This window comes from Nicotiana attenuata, chromosome 2, assembly GCF_001879085.1.
Source record: "Nicotiana attenuata strain UT chromosome 2, NIATTr2, whole genome shotgun sequence".
Classification (NCBI taxonomy): domain Eukaryota; kingdom Viridiplantae; phylum Streptophyta; class Magnoliopsida; order Solanales; family Solanaceae; genus Nicotiana; species Nicotiana attenuata.
Window position 1 is genome coordinate 23,757,021 of NC_031990.1, and position 23,949 is coordinate 23,780,969.

At 34.0% G+C, this 23,949-nt stretch overlaps 2 protein-coding genes across 4 annotated transcripts; both read right to left on the bottom strand.

The window, feature by feature from the left end:
- LOC109217504 (protein FAR1-RELATED SEQUENCE 2-like) lies at window positions 209–2,578 on the bottom strand. The gene is made up of 3 exons (XM_019381764.1): window positions 1,464–2,578; window positions 952–1,004; window positions 209–687 (listed from the first exon to the last, which is right to left on the bottom strand). The coding sequence occupies exons 1-3, from the start codon at window positions 2,576–2,578 to the stop codon at window positions 209–211; spliced, it is 1,647 nt and encodes a 548-aa protein (XP_019237309.1).
- Window positions 11,035–23,410, bottom strand: LOC109205448 (DNA replication complex GINS protein SLD5-like). 3 transcript variants are annotated; one of them, XM_019368167.1, is made up of 7 exons: window positions 22,349–23,410; window positions 15,356–15,568; window positions 12,690–12,812; window positions 12,227–12,309; window positions 12,044–12,153; window positions 11,420–11,495; window positions 11,035–11,334 (listed from the first exon to the last, which is right to left on the bottom strand). In XM_019368167.1, the coding sequence occupies exons 2-7, from the start codon at window positions 15,533–15,535 to the stop codon at window positions 11,235–11,237; spliced, it is 672 nt and encodes a 223-aa protein (XP_019223712.1). In that variant the 5' UTR covers window positions 15,536–15,568; window positions 22,349–23,410; the 3' UTR covers window positions 11,035–11,234. The 3 variants fall into 3 exon arrangements, with proteins under 3 accessions (XP_019223712.1, XP_019223706.1, XP_019223718.1); XM_019368161.1 differs by lacking the exon at window positions 22,349–23,410 and adding an exon at window positions 15,858–16,124; XM_019368173.1 differs by lacking the exon at window positions 22,349–23,410 and adding an exon at window positions 15,905–15,986.

Here is a 23,949-nt window from a genome sequence, read left to right on the forward strand (position 1 = left end):
ATATATCACGGAATATTCCTTCTGCAAGTGTCCTTCTTTCATAGAACCAGCTTTGCAATTTTTCTTGTATGAAATCCATCATTGTTAAAATTGGCAATTCTCTTGAACGTCTTAAAACATTATTCATTGACTCAACAATATTTGTTGTTAACATATCATATCTTCTTCTGGGACAATGTGAACGAGCCCACCTTCCTGGCGGTCTCCATCAATAATTGAAAGTTTTCTTATCAACAGCAGCTATTTGGGACATGAAGTCATCAAATTCTGATTGAAGGTATACTCTTGCAGCACTTTGAAAGAGATTTATCACAGTGTTTCTCACTCTTCTTTGCTTCAGATTCTTTTCTAAATGATAGATGCAAATTCCATGGTAGCACTCAGGGAAAACCTTTGCAATTCCATTTGCAATAGCCTTGTGTCGATCTGACAAGAACATTAAATCATTACGAATCCCAATTGCTTTTCTTAATTCCCTGAAATACCATTCATATGATTCATTATTCTCTTTATCCACTACTCCAAAAGCTATAGGAAAAATCTGGTTATTTGCATCTTTGGTAACAGCCACTAATAGAACACCTCTATATTTATTTTTTAGAAATGTTCCATCAACAGCAATCAGTGGTCTACAATACTTCCACCCAGAAATTGATGCCCCATACATAAAAAAACATGTAAACAAACCTGTAAAAAGAAAAGTAAATAAAATTCAGTTAACTTACACAGTATAATATACTGGAGATAAAGCTCATACAAGCCACACGTCCTGTAAAATTTACGGGCATCAAACAAAAATTAACTATTTTATAATATTCTTCCAGTATAACATACTGGAGTTCCATTAACATCCAGTATAATATACTAGATAAAATAAACTAAAAATACAAAATTTTAGGTTGAACAGAACTCAACCAGTATATTATACAGGACAGAAAGCTTATAAAATACAGATATCCGGTAAAATATACTGGATGACAACCACTAACATCCTGTATAATATACTGTACAAAATCAAATACAATAGATTGAAGAGAAGTCACCCAGTATAATTTACAGGAAAGAAAGCTTTTACAATACACGCGTCCTGTAAAATATACCGGAAGACAAACACTAACTTCCTGTTTAATATACTGGACAAAATGAAATAAAATTGAAATACATAACTTAATATTTTGTTTCCTGTATATTAAACTGGAGTTATATACTGTTAAATCACTATGTCCCGTATTTAATAATGGACATAAAAAATCACTCAAAAAAAGTAATAAATAAAAAGAACTCATCCAGTATAATTTATAGGAAAGAAAGCTTATACAATACACACATCCTGTAAAATATACTGGACGACAACCACTAACATCCTGTATAATATACTGGACAAAATAAAATACAATAGATTGAACAGAACTCACCCAGTATAATTTACAGGAAAGAAAGCTTATCATAAATAAGAAATTTACCTGTTTTCTTCATCTCTCACAATATTTGTATATGATCCTGGATTTTTTTGTTCCATCATATACAAATATGATGGCAGCTGCTCATAATTCTGTTCAGTTGTTCCTCTTAACAAAGATAACCCCTTTTGAATAGCATGCCATGCTTTTTCATAACCAACATCAATTCCATGTGCTCTTTTCATCTCTGAAATGACAAACTTAGGTTTTACCTCAGTAGCTATGTCTCTTAAGTTGTCAATCACGTAATCTCTAATCACATTTGAAGTTGCTTGCCTTTGATCTGATTTTCGAATATCAACTGAGCACTCATGTGTTCTCTGAAATTTAACTATTTTAAAAAGTGTTGATTCCTTAATTCTTGAACCTCGAACAGTCCAAGTACACTTTTCATCAGTACATACCAAAGAGTATCTCGTGTTACTTGACCTGTTAACATAGAACTCAAAATGCTCCTTTATAGCTGCTAAGCAAAAACATCTAATCATGGCATTTTTATCTTGAAAAACAGAACCAAGTTTTACATCATCCAGTGATGCATTTTCCTTTAATATTATTGATGGAGATTCTTTTGCCTTTCCTTTTCCTTTCCTTTTTCTTCCTTCAATACTTTGTAGTGATTCAATGTGCTGATCTTCCACAGGAATTACAATTTCTTTTTCCATTGTAATATCATAAATTGGATTCTCCTGCTCTTCTTCAACTTGAGATATCAGCAACACTTGCTCTTCCGGACCATATGTGTTTCTGTGCAATAACTGTTGATTATCAATTTTCATTATTGCATTACCTTCTAGTTGTTGATCTGGTTTTTCTGATATTTCAACAACAAATTTCGAATCTTTATAGTATGGATCATTTTTTAAAAGAATCATACACATAATAAGATCTTCATCTTTTGTCACTTCTATTCCCTTAGAAGTACCTAGGTTGATATTAAGCCATACATTTGCTTGAAACTTTTTGTTGTCAAGCTCTATAACTTCAAAAAATTTTCTAAGAAATTCTTCAAATGAAGTCCCATCGTTTATCAGGAGGAGCTTCGTTTTATGATCCAAGTACTTGTAATCTGCTGTCCATTTGCCATCGAACGCAATAATCAAGAAATTTGTATGCATCCTGTATTTAATGAACCCAAATAATTAGATAATCTAGAAAATTATAACTGTTTAAAAAATATAATATTCATCCAGTATAATATACTGGAGAATAAGCTTACATACAGGTGATGTCCCGTAAAAATATAACTGGATTAAAACAAAACTCAAATTATATTCTAGTCTTAGAACTTATCCAGTATAACATACTAGGAGTAAAAAACGCTTAAGACACAGGCGTACAAAATAATACAGGATTAAAACAAAACTCAATTATATCTAGTCTGAAAGAATTCGGTCCAGTTATAACATATTGGAGGAAAAACATTACACACAGTGAACGTACTTTTAAATTATTCTGGATTGAAATAAAACTCAATTATATTATAACATAATAATCTACATTAACGAAACATACTTCAAGTAATTACAATGCATTTTTTATGAGATTTCCAATATAATAAGCTGAACGTCCAGTAAATTATATTCTAGTCTAAATAGAACTCAACTATATTCTACTCTAAATAGAACTCGTCCAGTATAAACATTACTGGAGAAAATTTTAAACACAGGTGATTTCCTGTAAAATATGCTGGATTGATATAAAAACTCAATATATTCTAGTTTATGCAGAACTTACCCAGTATAACATACTGGAGAAATAAGCTAACACATAGGTAATGTCCCGTAAAATATACTGGATTCAAACAAAACTCAATTATATTCTAGTCTTAGAACTTATCCAGTATAACATAAAAAATATTACACACAGGTGCCGTAAAATATTCTGGATTCAAACAAAATTCAATTATATTCTAGTCTTATACTTATCCAGTTATAACTTATTGGAGAAAGCTTATACACAGGTGATGTCTCGTAAAATATACTGGATTCTATCAAAACTCAATTATATTCTAGTCTTAGAAATTACCCAGTATAACATACTGGAGAATAAGCTTACACACATGAGATGTCCCGTAAACTATACTGGATTAAAACAAAACTCAATTATATTCTTGTCTTAGAACTTATTCAGTTTAACATACTGGAGAATAAGCTTACACACAGGTGACGTCCCGTAAAATATTCTGGATTCAAGCAAAACTCATTTATATTCTAGTGTTAGAACTTATCCAGTATAACATATTGGAGGAAAAGCTTACACACACGTGATGTCCCGTAAAATATACTGGATTCAAACAAAACTCAATTATAATGCTTTTTTTATGAGATTTCCAGTATAATAAGCTAGAAAAATCTTCGCTTTAGATATTAATTTAGAAACGTCCAACAAATTATACTGGCGCTATGTTCTACATTGAGAAAATTAGACAATAACACAGATTAAAGCATTAAAAACAAATCAAAAATTCGAAAAATTAAATTTTTTTACTGATACTTTGAATTTTATGGTTTGAATTCTTGATCGTAGAAGAAATTTAAATAATCAGACAAATTTTAGATAGAACTTACTTCGATTTGCAGATTGACGACGGAAATTTTGCTAAAACTTCGATTTGCAGATTGACGCATAACGATTTTGCTAACACTTCGATTTGCAAATTAACGCCGGAAGATTTTGCGAATATCTCGATTAACGCCGAAAGATTTTGCTAATATTACGATTTACAGATTGACGGCGAAAATTTTCCTAATAACTCGATTTGAAAACTAATGCCGGAAGACTTTGTTAAGTTTTGCTAAAAGAAGAATTTAAGGTGAAGTCGCGTAAATTAATTAAAAAAGCAGGGGTATTTTAGTCAATAAAATGTTACCGCACTAAATTAGTGGCTAAATATCGTTGACCGGTGATTATGTGGCTACATTTGATTGACCAGGCGAAAAACTGGCCATTTTTGAATTTTTCGCCATCGAACTCCACAATAATTGAACCCATATTGCTAATAAGGAAATAGAGGCTCTTGCCAACACTGTTGTGTGGTTACGGTGTTTCTCATGAGTCTATTTTATTATTCAAACTAGTAAATAGGTACGCGCTTCGCGCTATTTCTTTAATAAATTTATTCTTTAAAAGTTGTAATAATATAATAAAGAAAAATTATATGATATAAACTATACAATAATAACAACTATACTCAATGCAACTAAGTCAAGGAACATTGCTAAAGAAGTTAAAAATCAAATGTTTAAAGAACAAAATCACATATATATGTGAAAAATAGTCATTACGTCTCGATGTACAGTCCTTCCAACTGGAAAGTCTCATCATATAGTGATTGTAATTAGAAGTAAATGTTATTCATAATTATAGACTTTTATATTTTTAGTGTTGTTCACATATAATGCTCTATTAAATATTACAAGTAATATATAATATTTATGAGTAGAGAAAAAGTAAATGGGTGAAATTCAATTCATTTACACCCTTCCTCTCCCATTTTGAACAACATACATTCAGAAGGAAGGAGAGTAAAAAAAACCAAAAAATCATAACAGAAGAGTAAATTATTTCTTCACCAACAATAATAAAACTTATGTTTGATGCAGACCATATATGTTCATATCCTCTTTTCTTGCCGGTGAAAGGCGCCTCCATGCTGCTAAAAATACAGAGTATTTAAGGACCAAGAATTTAGTATGATAGTATCCATATTTTTGCCTTTCAAATTCATAACGCATATTGGCCAAATTATATGAATGAATTGATTTCATAATAAAAGGTGCAATAAGTACACAGTAGTAATTAATAGCTATTGTTTACTATGACCTTAAATAAGGAAGGAGGTATTAGACGTTACATTTTTTGTATAATTGAATAATTATTAGGGGATAAAAAATCTTAAAATAAAGGAAAATAAGCAAATATCTGAGAAAAAAGATAAATATGAATCTTGGACAATAAGAAGTGTCATGTTAGCACTTATTTTCCCTTTTTTATATATATGTAGATAAATAGATTGGCGTTTTCAAAAATCATAAGGATGTTGGTGACCTATGTATAACTGTCACTACCTATGTTCCTTGTATTGTTTCTTGTCTTTGCATTGTTGTATTAAAAGTCAATTACGTTCTTTATCCCTTTAGTATACTTTTACCAAAATTCATGTCATATTATTCTTTTAAGATAGTAGTTAAATATATATAAAAAAAAATTGAAGTACAGTATGTAGTCTTTCAATAAGTTTGTAATATTCTTGAGATGCTCAAATGAGGACTATGATGTGTTTAATTTGTGATTGGCGATTGCAACTTTAACTTTTTTTTTCTTTAAGTACGTTCTTTCAAGTATTGGGATTAAAAATAATTTTGTTCTTTCTTGAAAATGTATTTTCTTCTTTTTATTTATGTCAAATTTTAAAAATTCAAAGCAATTTGATTCCTTCTTGAAAATGCACTTTCCTATTTTATTTCTATCAGGAATTTCAGTATGTCAAAGACTTTGCCGTTGTCTAATATGACTTGAAGTCATTCTCTTAGAATAAATAAAATGCTCCGTTATATAAAATAAATTAGTAGATAATCTGAGTTAAGGCTATAGGAACTATGTGTCGAAAAGTTCATGTCGATATATTGGCTAGCATTATAATTATTTTGGGCTGGCTGGCTTACCAAATATATAGAGAGAAATTCAAAAATAGCCAGATTTACAAGTGGTCGTTCAAAAATAGCCCAGTTTCAAAAGTAATCGAAATTTAGCCACTTTTCATGTAAAGATAAATCTGGGCGAAAACACTGTTCAAAACCCGAAAAATACGCCAGTATATTATGCTGGAGTTCCAGCATAAGTATACTTGAATTCCAGCATATTGTACTAGAGTTCCAGGATAAGTATGTTGAAACTCCAGCATAATATGATGGAGTTCCAGCACAAGTACACTAGAACTCCAGCATAATATACTGGAGTTCCAGCAAAGTATACCGGTCCAGTATAATATGCTGGAAGTTCATACATAAGTGCTCGAATCTCCAGTATATTATGCTGGAACTTTCCGTGTGTTGGAGTTCCAGCATAATATGCTGGAAGTTCACACACAGGTGCACCGAACTCCAGTATGTTATGCTGGACCGGTCTCTGTTGCAGCAAAATAGTGGCTATTTTTCATTGACTTGGTAAACGTTGGCTATTTTTGAATGACCAGTCCGAAAACTGGCTAGACCGTGCTATTTTTACAAATATATATGTTAAAAGTCCTATTTATTAACTCCTAAATGGATTAAAAATTTAAGTTAACACTATATAGTAATATAAAAAAAATTACAATAGAATTTAACTAATCATAGCAGGATGAATATTATCTTTTCATATTGCGAACTAATGGAGTATTCTTCTTATCGAATCTAACTCCTATATACTGATACAGTTAAAAAATATTTGCACTATCTATATATTTAATTGATTGTTAGAAATTAACTATCATTTGATTTTTGTTATAAAAATTGACTTTTTTAGTGACACGAGTATATATGTATTTCTTATTTCTATTAGGTGTTTTCACGTCTTAACGTAGTGCTCGATTTATTTTGATTTCTGATTGAGAAACAAGAAGGAAAATGGAACTATACTATTTTGACTCGCCCCCGCTACGTGTCCTTTGGACCCTTCACCTACCTGCCACTAGTGGAAGCATGCTAGCTCCTATGTTAGGAAAGTTGGGGCAAGAGTGCATTTTCATCGCGAAAGATTCAATCCAGCCACAGGTCCTGCTATAGCTATCTTGTTACGCCTTCACCTCTGTCGAAGACCCCATCGTGGTATGCGCCAATAAGACCACCAAAGACCTTAGTCGCTGACATTTCTTACAATGTAGAAAAAATTAATCCTCACATATAATCTAGCATTATTTTTATAATATTTGGTTGCCCTTTTTTATTTCCACATAAAATATTGCATAGTTAATATAATATTTGGTTCATGTATTGTTTTTCGCATATGCAGGAATTTATGCTTTTATGTAGATTTTTTAGTTTTAATTATGTAGATTTTTAATAATACATAATTATATATAATTGTTTTTCGCATCTTTTATGTAGAATTTATGCTTTTATGCAGATTCTTTTAATTATATATAATAGGATGCGACATAAGAATGAAAATATGTGTATTAATAATAGGAATTTTTACCTCCTATAGCAAAGGTTAACACCTTATTTATTTTAAATAAATACCATTTAAAAAAAATTGTGCTGTATTCATAATTTTCATTGTATTCATTGTCTTTTTTTTTCATTGTAATTCAATGTATCTCGCTGTATTCCATGTATTTTATTGTATTCTCTGTCTTTTTTTTATTGTATTTCAATGTATCCCGTTGTATTCTATGTATTTCATCGTATTCACTGTCTCGCTATATGCCATGAATGTATTCATAAGTTCTTTTTAATTAATATAATTTATGTATTCACATGTATTATATAATTTCTCTGAAGATTGCTATGTTTTTTGGGTATTTGGTTGAGAATCTTTTTTATAACTGAAAATTAATGCTGCACTGTGGGTCGGGCCCAGCCCGGGACCGCGGTCCAAATGGGCCAAATGGGCCTGGTGGGCCGGTCTCAGTGGGCCGGTCCCAAATGGTGCGCAAGGCCCGTGGCGGACCGGTCTACTTCAAGGAGTCCACGAGCCCGGACCGCTAAGCCCGGGACCGGCAGGCGGGCCTGGGCCGGTTCAACCGGGCCCAACGGGCCTAACGGGCTCCAGCGGCTAATTTTTTTAAAAAAAAAAAAGACCAACGGTCAGATTTTTAAAATCTAGCCGTTGGCCTTCAAAATTGATCCGTTGGCCACTTTAAAAAATAGCCATTTGGCNCCCCAAACTTTATATAATTACACTTTTTCCCAATTCTCAACTATAAATACCCCCTCATTCTTTCATTTTTACTCACCAATTCATCAATCTCTCTCAATCTCTCTCAATCTATATCTAATTTCTCTTCTATAATTGCTTATTTTATTATTGCAATTTCGTGAAAAATTGTGAAGTTGGTGAATTGAAGTATTCAAGTCTTCAACGATTACATAACATACTATATATATTATAGTATATATATATATATACTACAAAATATTACAAGAAATTATATTTGGAAATATATATACATAACATACTATATATAGTATAGTATACTATATATACTATATACTCTATATATATATATATATATATATATATATATATATATATATACACTAACATACTATATATACTACAAAACATTACAAGATTTATCAAAAGGAGGGCCCCACCCCCAATGACCATTGCCAACGGTCATATTGCACAAATAGCCTTTTTTTTTTCTTTTTCAATTTACAAAACTAACCTTCTCTAAAACTATAAATACNTCTTCTTCATTTCTTCACTCAATACTCATTTCTCAATCTAAATTTCTCTCATTCTCTCAATCTCCAATTTTCAAGACTTCAAGTCTCAATCTCAAATCTCAAGTTAAATCATGCCTCGTTCGGAAAGAGTGCGCTCATTTGTTTGGCAACACTTTGAGGTGCTAGAAGAAAATGAAGAAGGTCAAATATTAAAGTGCAAGAACTGTGGTGGAGTCTTAAATTTTCGTTCAGGGTCTGGCACAGGCAGTTTAAGGAGGCATATAAAGTATTGTCTTGAGCGTCATCCGGAAATTCGTATTTAAGAGTTTTCGACAATTTGTGTTATTTTAAAATTATTAGACGTATTTATGCTTAATGTTTTACTTTGTTATTAATTTATTATACATGATAATTTAGTTTTACTATGTTTTGTTATTTTACTTTTTAAATGCAAACTTTAATATATAATTATATATACATACTATACATATTATATATACTATATATATTTATATAGCCATGTATAAGCAATTTATATTAGTATATACATATATGGTTTACAAGAAATTGCCTTAAACAAAAAAAATTAAAAAAAAAATAGCGCGGAAATAAAAAAGCCCGTTAGGCCCGTATGGGTCCGTGAGCCCGGCCCATTTAGCCCAGTACCATGTGGGCTTAGGCCCGTCATGGGCTGGTTCCACCCGTTGAGCCCATGAAGCCCGGGACCGTGAAGCCCAGGACCGCCAGAGCCCAGCCCGCTTGAGCCTGAGCCCGTTTAGCCCGGCCCATTTAGGCCCGGGCCCGGCCCAGAATACAGCATTATTGAAAATACAAATTTTGTGTATTATAATTGAGTTTGTTGAGTTATATTAGGAGTCTATTATGTTAATTGATTCACTTTCCGTTTTAAAAACAGTGTAATCCCCTGTTTCACGCCGTGAATACAGTCGAATACAATAATCTGTCCAGCTGTAATCCCATGTTTCACTCCATGAATACAGTCGAATACACTCGAATACAACAACTGATTAGCTGGACTTCCCTGATTCACGCCTATTTTTGCTACTTTATTCATGAATACAATAGCTTAAATACGTCAAATACATCTTATAACCACATAAAAGGTATCTATAATCCGTAATATAGCAAATGGTATCTATAGATGACTAATTACTGCTAAAAGATAGTACTTTTTTTGAAAAAAATTCTTAATAATACATTGACTAAAGCTACCAAAATGACCTTCATAGCAAAGACTTATCCTGAATCCTGAAGACACTCAAACAGGTGGGGGTAAAGATTTCAACATTCGAAACAAGTTTTTGTTTTTGCACAAACTTTTTCTCATGAATCTTCAAAATAATTTTGAGCTAAAACTCAACAATAACTTTTCAGATGTTTTACTGAATCGACTGGGAAAAGGATAGTTCCTTTATCTCATTTACGAACTAAACGAAATGGGAAAATGACACAATGTATTCCATTGTTTGAATAGGTGATGGTCTAAGCAAGCAATAAAATTTCCTTCTGTAGTTTATGAAACTTTAATCACTTACCTCGATTCAGCCCCTATAGTTTGAGTTTGAAAATCTTTAATATGTAATATAATGTGTAAATAGAAGTTTAATGAATAGTACTCCCTCCGTTCCAGTTTATGTGAACCTATTTCCTTTTTGGTCCGTTCCAAAAAGAAACCCTTTCTAAATTTGGAAACAATTTAGCTTAAACTTACAATTCTACCCTTAATGAGAAGATTTTATAACCACACAAATACTCTGGGCCCCTTTTTGACTTGTTTAGGGCCACAAATTCCAAAAGTCTTATTTTTTCTTAAACTTCGTGCCCAGTCAAACAGGTTTACATAATCTGGAACGGAGGGAGTAGTTAAGAGTAGAAGATGAGTAGGACTCCTCCTTTATATTTGATCCAAGTACGCTTACAACAAAGACTCTTAAGTATATAATGGAGTAGTATATAACCAGGCTATACACAGAAGAAGGATGATGAGGATGTTGATGTCTCACTCTGAAATTAGGCATTTGGTTCTCATCTATTCTTACTGCTTACCTAGCTTCCTGTGCTTGTTCCCCTAGCTTTCAATTTTGTTACTTAGAAACAAATGTCAGCGTGACTTAACGAATTTTTTTTGTTTTTCAAATGTTCACCAAAGCCCTAAAACTTTTATAGATGACACCATATGGTAAAAATTAATAAATTAGAAGATTAAACATCTTTTGAAACAAACAGATTACCACAATGTGAGAGATAATTCTTGAGCAGTTAAAACATTGTAAGAAAGTTACATCCCATACTACATTTAAGCTTGGATAATGTAAGTCTTGATTTGTGCATAGCCGCCGCAGTTTCCTATCAGCAGAAAACAAAGGGGTATTGTTTCCTATACCAGATCGATCTGCCCACTCTCCACGAGTGGCTTTATGGACTTGTAAGGCAAAGCATATAAATCATTGGCTTCAATGTTCACTGGTTCTTCCCCACTGTCATCAAAGAAAGACAAGTCAAAGATAGAAGATAATCTGGCAGGATTCCAAATAAAAACTACGATAAAGTAAGGAAATTTGCCTGTCATCAAGCTGAAAAGCTCCTAAAAATCTCTTGCTTCTGCAGATTACATACTGATCCAGCTGTGGCTCAGGAACTACAAGACACAAGCAGAGAAATCGTTACTTCAGTAAAAATGTAAATCCTGGAAGTCTTTATATCTGAGATGTCTAAAATGCTAAGAAAATAAGCTGATATCATGAGGACAAGAATTTGCACCACGCCTTAAACTAACTCACAATCAGATTGCAGGTTTGGCAATTCAATAGAGCATTTATGCTGCACCACGTTCAAAAACAATTTAAATCACTTAGCAAAAACGTTCTACTAATTCAAAATGCTCTCTTTACAGCATAACCATTTATCTTCCCAGAAACTCTCTTAACTCATATGGATTTTCAAAACACACGACAAAAACAACAACATACCCAGTAAAATCCCACTAGTGGGGTCTGGGGAAAGTAAAGGGTACGCAGACCTTACCCCTACCCCGAAAAGGATAGGAAGGCTGTTTCCGGCAGAGTCTCGGCTCAACAAGAGAGAACATTTTCAACACACACGGAGATGTATAAAACAAGCAGATAGCGGAAGAGACTAGAAAAATTTATCTTAATCAATCTGTACGGAGTAGTATGGCAAGCCTACCCATGTCATCTGCCAAACTTAGCGAAGATTGCTTCAAATGGGACTTGAAACCTTGAGGCAACTTTGAGAGAACAGATTGATCTAGATGTTGCTCCATATCGTCAACACACCTACCATCACAGGTAATCAACATCACAAACTTGGTATGCATTGAACACTTAGAATAAGGAATAACAGATCTACCTTTCAGCAAAATTCTGCTCTTGTTTAGATAGACGATTCCGTAAGTCGGTAGTTTTTTGTATGTGAAATGCATAATTTTCAATCTGCAGTCAAATGTTAATTACAAAATGAATGAAGATGGGATAAGCTACATCAACACAATGAGAGACTGTTGCTCGGGGTCTCTGAAAATGTTGCCGGGTACGTGTCGGATCCACCAAAAGCAGTGCATTTTTGGAGGATCTGCCACGGGTGCGGCAACATTTTGGAGAGTTCGCGCAACATAGCCGAGAGATGAGATCCTATCACACGCAAACAGAAAAAAAATTGCTTTAACAACACTTTCAGTAACTTAAAGAACTATTTGAAACCACAAGTGGTTGGTAGACTGAGGTATCTCTCCAGCGTCACGACTATAGCTCTTTCCAGAATATGAACTTCACCTTTATCAAAGACACAATAAGATACTACAATTCATGGCTACCTTTTGGAGACGGGTTCTTAAATATGATCTCAATAGAAACAGAGTTCTATCCAAGTCCATCTGGTACAGAGACACAGTGAGTGGATCAACACCATTTTTTGAAAATTCCTCCACTGTTTCTTCCTGAAGAGCAAAGATTAAGAAGCATCAGCAATGCAATATATTACTGTAAACAATGAAGTCACATAAATTAATAATGAGTAACCTAAGACGAGAACTTACAGCAAAAGTAAATTCACAAAAATGAAAATAATACCAGAAGACATAAATGAAACTTTCAGCATTATCAAATGAAACATAGATTTGGACTGTTAGAGGAGTTTTACAATCCACTTCAGTAACTATGACAACTGATTAGTTCACCAATACTGAAGATACAGTTTTTTTTAAGAAATAAAATCTTTACATTAAATGAACTCATAGGGTGAAGTTTTATAGCTGAAGTACAGATAAGAGCTCCCATCAGATACATTTCTCAATCATAACATCAAGATTACCTAACCAGAGCTACTAAACAATTGTTCCCAATCACATTAACAATTAAAGCTTCTCCAAAGATTTCAACAATGTCCTATTCATGACCTGTCTGACGGCATCTTTCATCCTAACATGTCCTCAGCCAGTGTTAGCTTGAATTCATAACACTCTGCTGAAGTAGATGTTCATGAAGTGTCTCGATGGATTGAAGCCAATCACAATAAAGATGGGTGCCAATTGGATATAGGAAAAAAATGTTGTTTTCTCCAGAAAAGGTAATACATCATAACCTAAAAAGTTGAGGTAATGAAAGTAAGAAGCAGATACCATGAAGAGCAAATTTGACAGCAAACCAGGAATGAGACCATGAGCCATCAAAACAGGTGAGAGAAAATAATGTAAGACATATAGCAAAACAAACACAGGGAAAAAAGAGTTGCAGTGGACATTAAATGCATACACACGACCATTCTACCCATTGTTCCATTAAGTAGCAGCAACAGCACAAAATGATAAAGTCACAATAACAGCTTTTACATTATGATTAGCACACAATTTTATATTACAAACAATAACTTCATTTGTACATAGGCTTCAGTTTATTAATAAGCAATCACAAGAAGCTTTCTACCGGACAAAATCATCACATCCAAAACCACCATGTTAAACAACTTATTAGATAGCATCAAGTTCCTAAGCTCTCGATTCACCAGCTTCAACTGTAAGCCACTCACTTATATCGACAAACAACTATTTCCAGTGAAAAAAAGATTCTAACATTTATTCCATGGTTCTTCCATTTGTTTATTTAAGTCTATGCTGCCATTTACCTTCCTGTTTTATACCTCCAAATAGAGCTCTCCAACGCTACTGGACTAAGTTACATGTAAAGGTGGTTTTCCCCGACAAACTTAAGTTCCAGTACTAACTTTTCAATCTTTAGAGTGGCAGATGCTTCTTAAACTAGGATATTTTATGAGTAATGCTCCTAGTATCGTGCTTTAAAAAAATTACGCACAACAAAAGGTGTAATTGTAAGTGTGTCATTGTATATGACATTAGAAAAATTACTAGTTACAGGGGAGACTAGAGAGAGAGGGTGTGCGCGAACAAAATATTCATCATGCTCCTATAGGAATATTAATAGAAATAGCAGACAAAGTGCAAACAGATGCTCTAGACTTAAATTTCTGTTATGCATTAATTGAATAATTGTCAAGGAAACACAGTCAAGGATACTTATAAGAGCTGGAGTTTACAGAGTTGATAAAGCCATTAGGAATCTGGTCAATGGTCCCTGCTTGTATTTTCCGGTGCAATTGGACAGAGAGAAACAAGAGATGTTTTGATGGAAACTCAACTCCTATAGGTTCTTTAAAGGTTCTGTTTATTACCAATTTGTTTTTCTAGTCAAGACTGTACCCTATCAACGACATTGATCATCTTTTAGATTTCATTAGTTCTTTAGCTCTGGCTTAGTCAATTATGTATAGGAGCCAGGAATATTTTTTGTAAGCTCAAATGCCAAATCATGTACTTCTTGCATCTTCTTGATGCCTTCTACTGAAATCACTTTATCAAAAAGAAAAAACTAATTGAGTAATTGACTAATTGTCCAGTGAAATTATCTCTACTAGGTAAGTATGTACATCTAAAGTGAATCTCATCCTTTTTTAAGACCAAGAAACTTCAGGTGAATCATGCTAAAGTCTGGGGCAAAACAAAAACTTTTGTGTTTCTACAGCATAGTCCCCTATAAACACCCATCTGAAATTATGAGACCAGCTAATAATTCCCGGCCAGAGCCATATGTCCACCACATAATATCAAATGAAATACAAGTTTAACACAAAATAAGTATTAATACCTCTGTCCGTTTTATGTGGTGTACTTTTTTTTATTAGTCCGTCTTATAAAGAATAACACCATTCTATTTAAAAATAATTTAACTTTAAGCTTCTCATTTAACCCTTAATGAGATGAATTACAACCACAAATGTGTATGGCTTATTTTGGACTACAAGTTTCAAAAGTGTTTCATTCTTAAATTCCGTGTCCAATCCTTACATAAAATGGGACGGAGGGAGTGACATAGAAAGGAATCTATCTAATACTTATAATACAAGGTGAAAGTCAAAGTTAAAAAATTAACCAGACAAATCTAATCTAAATATGTAAAATGTGCATACCATCAATTGTATCTGTTCTCTAGACCGCTGAACTAAAGCAGCCTCAAATTGAAGAATTTCAGGAGCAGCCTTTTCATTCCGCCATGCCCGTTTCAAGAGCTCCGCATCAGTTGTTGATAGTAAAGATTCATAATCATCGTCCACCCCAGCTGAATATCCGGATGCATCACCTGAATCCATTTTCTCCCTTTCTCACCAAAGATTCAAGCTTTTCTGCAGTAGAACACACCTTGAATTACAATCCTAAAACAACATAAAATAAATAGAAAGAATAATTGCGCAACCAGTGCTTTTTCACTATATTACACCAGGAATTGACAAAAAAATTGGCTAGAAATATCAAATATAAGATGGGCATTTTCACAGTGAAGTGTCAAGCTGAAACAAAGAGGAAAGAATTCATATTAAAGGGGAAAAAGACTGGCAGTAGGCAATATCTAAAAGTTCTGAAAGAATTTTTTAAGAAAACACAAAGCTACAGGATTCTAAAAGGAGAAGATACCAATTAGACCCAGCGAAAGAATTCGAAAAAGGAAGCAAGCCCCTAACCACAGATGAAATTGCTGCGGTGGTTTAAGATTTTGAGATTTACTTAATGCGCGGCAAGTGAGGGAGGGCAAGTTCAATTTGGATGGATGGGCTAGGAAGCTAAAAGGAGCTCAAGAAAAAATACGTGATTTGCACGTGATGATTCGCAGTCATCCTTTTTGTGACGTGTCTACTATTAGAGAATAAATATCAGATTTATCCTCCCCATTTTTTAATTTTCCTGACTTAAATTACAAAATTAACATATCCAAGGAACTTATAAAAATAACAGGGAAAACTGGGTAATTCAAAGACAAAGGGATGCTAAACACCCTCTATGTACATGTTAATTGAAATAACATCATGTTCATTACAAGTAGAGATTTTACTTTTATAAGTGAACTGAGAAAATCCAAAATATAAATATTTTCAACAACATTAGGTGGATTAAAATAACCCCATTTTTGCTACAACGTTCGCCACTTAACTTTGGTTTTTCTGAAAATGTGACAAATGCACTACCAACTTCATTCATCAGTCACATTGATTTCGATCACCAAGGTTTTTTTTGATATTAACCAGTATTGAAATAGAACTAAAGTTTTTGTTTTTATTTTATTCTAGAAAACGGTGTTTGTAATAGGAAAACTAAAATAAGAAAGCAAAATTGTTAATAAGATTTTAACACCATATCATTTTGGTGCAAATTGAAGAATGAAGAGCCTTTGGTGGCAACACTAACGTCCTATAATCTCTCTTTGCCTTTACTGTTTTTTTTTATGGCTACGAGGGCAAATGAAAGTGTGTGCATGTATGTTTGGCCTTAGATGGTCAAGTTTTTCTTCTCCAATTTCCTTAACTTTGTTGGCCATTTATAGGGATGGCAATGGGGCGTGGTAGGGCTGGACAAGTCTTAACCTGCTAACATTTTGACCCGTCATATTTTTTCAGATTTTTGCCCTACCTTGCCCTGCCACTTTAAGTCATGCACAAGTGAGTTTGCTTTAATTATCTATGTTCGATTTTATTTTACGATCATATACAAAACTATATTAATTCATCATTTATCGAAATTAGTTACACTTAATTTTCATGGTCACGATAAAAGATTTTTTTTTAATTGCTTTCCAAATATGGGATGTATTAAGTTGGATTTGATTTTTATGGACATATATTTGGACTAAAAGTGTCCAATTCTGTTTCTAATACAATTTTAAAGCTTGATATAACATACATCTATATCAAATTATCAATATTACACATAATTTTCTTTAAATTTCTTTTCCTAAAAGCACCAACCGGAGGTTCAATATCCAATTAGTGGCTGCAACATCACTTTAGACAAAATGGTGTAGTGTTCAAATCTCACGAGAAGTGCCTATTTTATCAACAAGGAAAGAAAAGGGAACTAGAAAAAACTGTATTAGCAACTAAAGGAATAATAAGGAAAAGGGACTCCACGTGCTGCAGATCGAATAAATAGGGCAGCTCACCACAAAGTCTCCAATGCAAGCTACTGAGTAGTTGGATGGGTATTGTTGTGCCCCATTTTCTCGTGAAAGCGGGTTTCGACATGTGACAAATCTTCTAAATAGGTATTAAAAGAGAAAAGCCATCACCTAACGATTTTAAGGTGCATTAGGGCACCTACTTACAAATAACTTCGATTTGACTAGTCAACGTCACCAAAGATCGGGTAAGAGTTCAAGTTACCTCAAAGAGAAGGTGTTAGGCACTCTTCGAGGTCCACAAATATGGTTCCCGGCCGAATTTTAAACTTTGTGGAATATTGGGTTATTACTCGAAATTAAACTAGTTTGTTTACTAGGCGGTTAAATATGCAAACAATTAGAGATGAACAAATAATTACTTAAAAGTTAAATGCATAAAGAAAAACCTAATAGACTAAAGGAACTAATTAATATAAAGGGGGCCTAAATTTTTAAGCCTAATGGATCAACTCCCGTGCAAAGTCCGCTAAGGCTTTTATAGCCAAAGTGCAACGGCTATTCGGGCAATTTGTGTATTATCTCCGCTACACTCATTATTGTCGTTAAGTTGTTACCTAAAGCGCACTAATTGATCCTAACACATGCCTTAAGACTGCTACCCGTTCCTCCCTATAGTCCAGGAGGCATTGGACACCATCTAATAGGTGGTGCTAGACTTAAAGAAAAGCTCAAGTTTCTAGTCTAATTACTTATTAGCATCACATAAAAGGGAGCACATTGCACTTAAACAAGTTGCACACAGGACGAGCAAGGTCTCACATTGGCCTCCGGATATATTAAGTAATTAATAATTACTGGAATAGTAATCTAGGGTCTTAAAATGAACTAAGTTATATGATATGATACTCAAGATCAGAAAAAAAATGAAGCAAATATAATTGAAAACAAGTATGATAAAAGGGCGTGTTTAAAAAATGTATAGCATAATATTTATAAGGCAATTTTGATTTTTTACTAACCAATGTATCAAAAAATAAAATATTATTCATCAAATTTTTATAAAGCCAAATTGGCAGGTGTATTGGTAAAGAAAATCTTAACTCACTGATAAGGCCAAATATCCAAAATACTAGCGAAACTAACCCAAGATTATCCTTTTTTGAACCACAATGAAAGAAAATTTCATATTTTAGATAAAGCCAAGTGAACTTATATGCTTAGAAAAAAAGGAAAAAGTTATAGTGCTAAAATGAGATACAAAGAGGTGTTGATAACTAGGGAGAGGTGATTAGGCAGGACATGGCACTGCTTAAGCTCACTAAGGACATGACCCTGGATAGGAGGGTGTGGAGGTCGAGGATTAAGGTAGAAGGTTAGTAGATAATTTATAATTGTTCACCGATAGTCTTAGTAGCATGCATGTCCCTTCATATTCTTAGATTTTTATTACGTTATGTGGTTTTGTTTGCCTCGGGTATTGTATTCCCTGTTGCTATTATTTGGTACTACTTATCCTTTATCTCTCCCTTTTCTTTTCTCTTCCATCCTTCTTCCTTCCTTGCTTTCCTCTCCTTCTTCTTGCCCTTCCTGAGCCGAGGGTCTATTGGAAACAACCTCTCTACCTGCATTAGATAGGGGTAAGGTCTGCGAACAGACTATCCTCCCTAGACCTCAGGGATCAAACTGGGTTTGTTGTTGTTGATCAAGTGCTTACAAAACAATTTAATACTATAATACACTCAAATGGACTACAACAATTAGGTACTAACTTTCAGCAAGTCTAGAGTACTCTAGCTTTTTATTAGTTTACCAACATGTCAAAAAATTTGTAAGCTTGAGCAGTAAATTATAGAAGACTAGCCTACTTTAAAAAAACGCATATCACTACTCATAAGTAACTAGGATTAGCAAGAAAATATACTTAGATATACGTAGAATTGACAACTAATCAGATAAGTGAAACTCGCAAATAAATACTTAGCACATAATATCACATTTTCCATTATGACAAAGCTATTGCATGCTAATACTACGACAGAGTCCAAAAATAAAACTAATAGGTCCTTAGACTTTGACAGACTCGACAAGATTCTTTCTCTGGTATTTTTCCACTCTTCAAATTTTCAGTTTTGGTCTAAATATTTCAGATCGTGACCCTGCTATTCCAGAACACAGAGTACATACAAACATGCATCTGAATTGATTTTGCTACATTACAATGCTTCAATTGGTTAATCAGACTTATTATTCCCGAAGCACGCTATTTCTATGATGCTCAAATTCAGGCTTATGTTATTAAATACCCAAGTCACGTATCAATCAAATGCAATCCTTTTACATTCTTAAGAAATTACTTATCCAGATGTAGATTAAAGGGTTAGGCAAATTTTATTATTAAACCAAATATGTTGCTTCTAGCACCGCACTATTTGGAAATTAAAGCATGGTCCTCGACACTTTAATCATGAGACTCTTAGGACATTGGGATGCTTAACACATGAGGAATAAACCTAGTATAAATTTATATCTTTTTTTTTGTTATGGGTAAATATTATATTATATAAATATTTGCACTAAGCTAGTGCAACAGGCGTAATTACAGGTTGTGCGAATCAGCAATTGCGTTTAAAATATCTTCTACATCTGGTACAAGAACTAGTTTGCACCAAAAAGCGATCAACAAAATGTAATTAAGTTTAAGGCACTGTAAATTTCTTCTTTTGCCTTTAAAAATTCTACTGTTTCTTTCAAGCCAGACAGACCACCATATAACTTGAGAAACAGTGTTCCAGGTCTTTTGAGCTTTCTTGCATAGACCGTCCCTGGTCCAGCACTTCAACAATTCTGAAATGGAGTTAGGCATGGTCCAAGACATATCAAATATTGAAAAGAATATGTTCCATACATGGAGTGCAGGCAACCCGATTTACATGCATCAAATACATGTTTCCTATGTATTCAAGCAAGTTTTAGCAGGATGACCAATCCACAGAAAGCAGTAAAGGCATGATACAGACAGAGAAGTTTCACGCAAGTAAGTTAACAATGTTCATAAAGAATGAGGGAACTGACCTGGGAGCTTTCAAGATTAATATAGCATTCCAGCATCACAAATATTTAAATCAACTACTCTACATACGACTACCACGCAAGAAACTAAGAAATGGCATCGAACACTACTACTTTACACATAACTAACGCATAGGAAGCTAAAAACAGCATCGACAAGAAGCTAACCAATTTGCAAAGCTTCGAATTAATAAGAAAATCATAAATCCAAATACCGATAAACGAACAGAGCTTGGGCAGCAGTAAATAAGACAAACAAACTTCAGAATACTCAGTGATAAAATTTTTGAACGGCAAGAACAATAAACCAATACTCGAATCTTCACGCTCCGAGATGCAAGAACCTCTAAAGATTCCGAGCAATAAACACGCCCTTTTATCATACTTGTTTTCAATTATATTTGCTTCATTTTTTTCCAGGTCTTCAGTATTATATCAAATAACTTAGTTCATTTTTAAGACCCTAGATTACTATTCCAGTAATTATTAATTACTTAATATATTCGGAGGCCAATGTGAGACCTTGCTCGTCCTGTGTGCAACTTGTTTAAGTCCAATGTGCTCCCCTTTATGTGATACTAATAAGTAATTAGACTAGAAACTTGAGCTTTTCTTTAAGTCTAGCACCACCTATTAGATAGTGTCCAATGCCTCCTGGACTATAGGAAGGAACGGGTAGCAGTCTTAAGGCATGTATTAGGATCAATTAGTGCGCTTTAGGTAACAACTTAAAGATAATAATGAGTGTAGCGGAGATGATACACAAATTGCCGAATAGCCATTGCACTTTGGCTATAAAAGTCTTAGCAGACTTTGCACGGGAGTTGATCCATTAGACTTAAAAATAATTAGTTCCTTTAGGCTATTAGTTCGTTCTTTATGCATTTAACTTTTAAGTAATTATTTGTTCATCTCTAATTGTTTGCATATTTAACCGCCTAGTAAACAAACTAGTTTAATTTCGAGTAGTAACCCAATATTCCCATAGAGTTTAAAATTCGACCGGGAACCACATTTGTGGACCTCGAAGAGTGCCTAATGTCACACCTCCTTTTTCTACCCCGGAAGGGGTATAAGGGGAGTTTTTTCTACTTTAAGTGACAATCGAAACAGGATTATTTATATTACATTCAGAGTCGCCACTTGGGATAATTTATGGTGTCTCAAGTAACCGGTTAAATCCCGAATCGAGGAAGTTGACTCTTATTTATGGTCTGCGAACACAGAAATCCGGGTAAGGAATTCTGTTAACCCGGGAGAAGGTGTTAGGCATTCCAGGGTTCCGTGGTTTTAGTACGGTCGCTTAACTATTAATGGTTGGCCTAATTATTTGATTAATGACACATGTTAAACCTATGTGCATTTTTTAACTTTCTAACCGCTTTTAATATTTTAAGGAAAATTCATGATTTGTTTTGAAGAACACATCGTAAACCATGCTACATGAAATGCACCCGCGGTTCTCGACATGTTTATCTTATTTAACATTATTGGAAATTAAAGTCGGGTCACATGAAATGCATACCCGAATTTATAACATGCTTATTTTTATTATTATTATTCAAAATTAGGGTCGAGTCACATGAAATGCACACCCGCGACAGAACCAACATTTTCCAAAGTAGACAAACAAATATCTTTCTCACATTCAAGATGCTACTGCATTAGCACTACTTTTCACATAAACAAAGTGTCATATCCCCTTTCGATCAACTATTTGTTTCAGACGTTGAACAAAGTTAACATTTTCAGCAACAATATGAAAAGAGAACTTATATTTATCCATAATTTCACAAGGCAATGGATCCATAGAGAACTTCTCAGATACATAAACATTTACATGACAAAGCAACAACATGCGCCAGATCAGCGACAAACACAACAGGAATCATCAAAATAGAGTTATTATTATTATTATCATTATTCTCGTGAGCAAGAACAGTACCTGCAGTAGGGTAATGCGTCAACCGGAATTATAATGAAGAAGACGACGTCCAAAACTAGAACAGGAGCAAAGAAAGCTATCGGACCTTTGAACTGACAACGGAACCAACGAACAGATCTCGACAAGGAACCCACCGAAACAATCATCGAAACTCAGTCATCGAAATTCAAACAGAAAAACTTGAGACTCGCCGAAAAACTCGAATTTTGGCATGACAAAGCTACTGTTTTGGGGTGGTTCGGCGCTGGTTTTTACATCACTTTGGAGCTGTTGTTAGCTCGTTCTCGGAGCTCAAAAATGGATCAGCACATTAATTATGAGGCAACGTTAAACTCAGACACGACAAACCATGGACGAAACTGAAACGGAACCCATGAACAACGACCACGGACAACCTGGAAGCTCGCCGGAGTTATCGAACTAAACCAGAATGACAGAAACTAAACTCCGGCTGGTTTTTGAGTTTCTTTGGGACTGATTTGGGGTTGTACTGATTTGGTTTTGAAAGACGCCTGTTGGTGGTGAAGGAGCGGCAGATTTGCTCGTTTTCCGGCGAGTTCAATGGACAGTAAATGAGGCGTTAAGTTGTGTGTGTGTGCTCTGTCGCTGAAGCTCGGGTCTAGATTGCTGAAGGTTTTGATCAGAAATGGCTGGATCTTTTTAGGCGTTAGGTTTTTTCGTTTCTTGTCCAAGAAGAAGGAAGCTTAGCCTAGGGTGTGCTCATGGAAAACGGCTGAAAGGTCTAGTGAAAAAGATGATCTTTTCGGCTCCTTTTTTGAGTTTTTCGGCTGAAAAATTTTAGAGTCTAATTATATAAACATGGATGCTATGTCTCTAGGTTCAAGATGAAGGGCAGGGGTCCTTGGTTTTGTTGAAGAAGAAGCAGAACGGATCCCTCATTGTATCTGTGTGTGTATTACCTCTGAAGAAGAAGCCACGCTGGGGGGGTTTCCTTTGTTAAAACGACAGGTTTTTCTCTTGGTATATGGAAGATGAAGGAGAAGGTGCTCTAGGTTTTTTGGTTGTCCATGCTCGATGGAAAACCGCTGATCGTTTATTAGAGTGTCTAGGTCTATTAGGTTTTAGGTTAATTTAAGAAGAAGTTGGGTCGGGCCGACTCGGTCTGGGCTGGGTTTGTGGGGGGGGGGGGAATTTTGGGCTTCTAAAATGTTTGGCCCAATTGAATTTAAAAACTAGCCTTTTTCAATTTCCTTTTCTTTTTGTTCTCTTTTCTTCTTTAATTAATTAAAAACCTAAATTAAATTCCTAAATTAATTCAAATTGTAAAATTAAACTAATTATCTAACTATAATATTTATAAAAATTAGTTGATCCTAAATTAAAAGAGAAAACTTAATAATCCAAAATTAAAAGCTAAGAATGTAAAAATGAGCCATTTTGTAATTTTCATTTTTGTGATGAAATAAAGTAAAAGAGTCAAAAATAGTTGAAATAGCTATATTAGGTCTAAACTAAATATTTACATGCTAAAATATAAAAATTCTTGGGGATGGTCAAAAATCACATGTCTACACCTAACACCTTCTCTTTGAGGTAACTTGAACTCTTACCCAATCTTTGGTGACATTGACTAGTCAAAT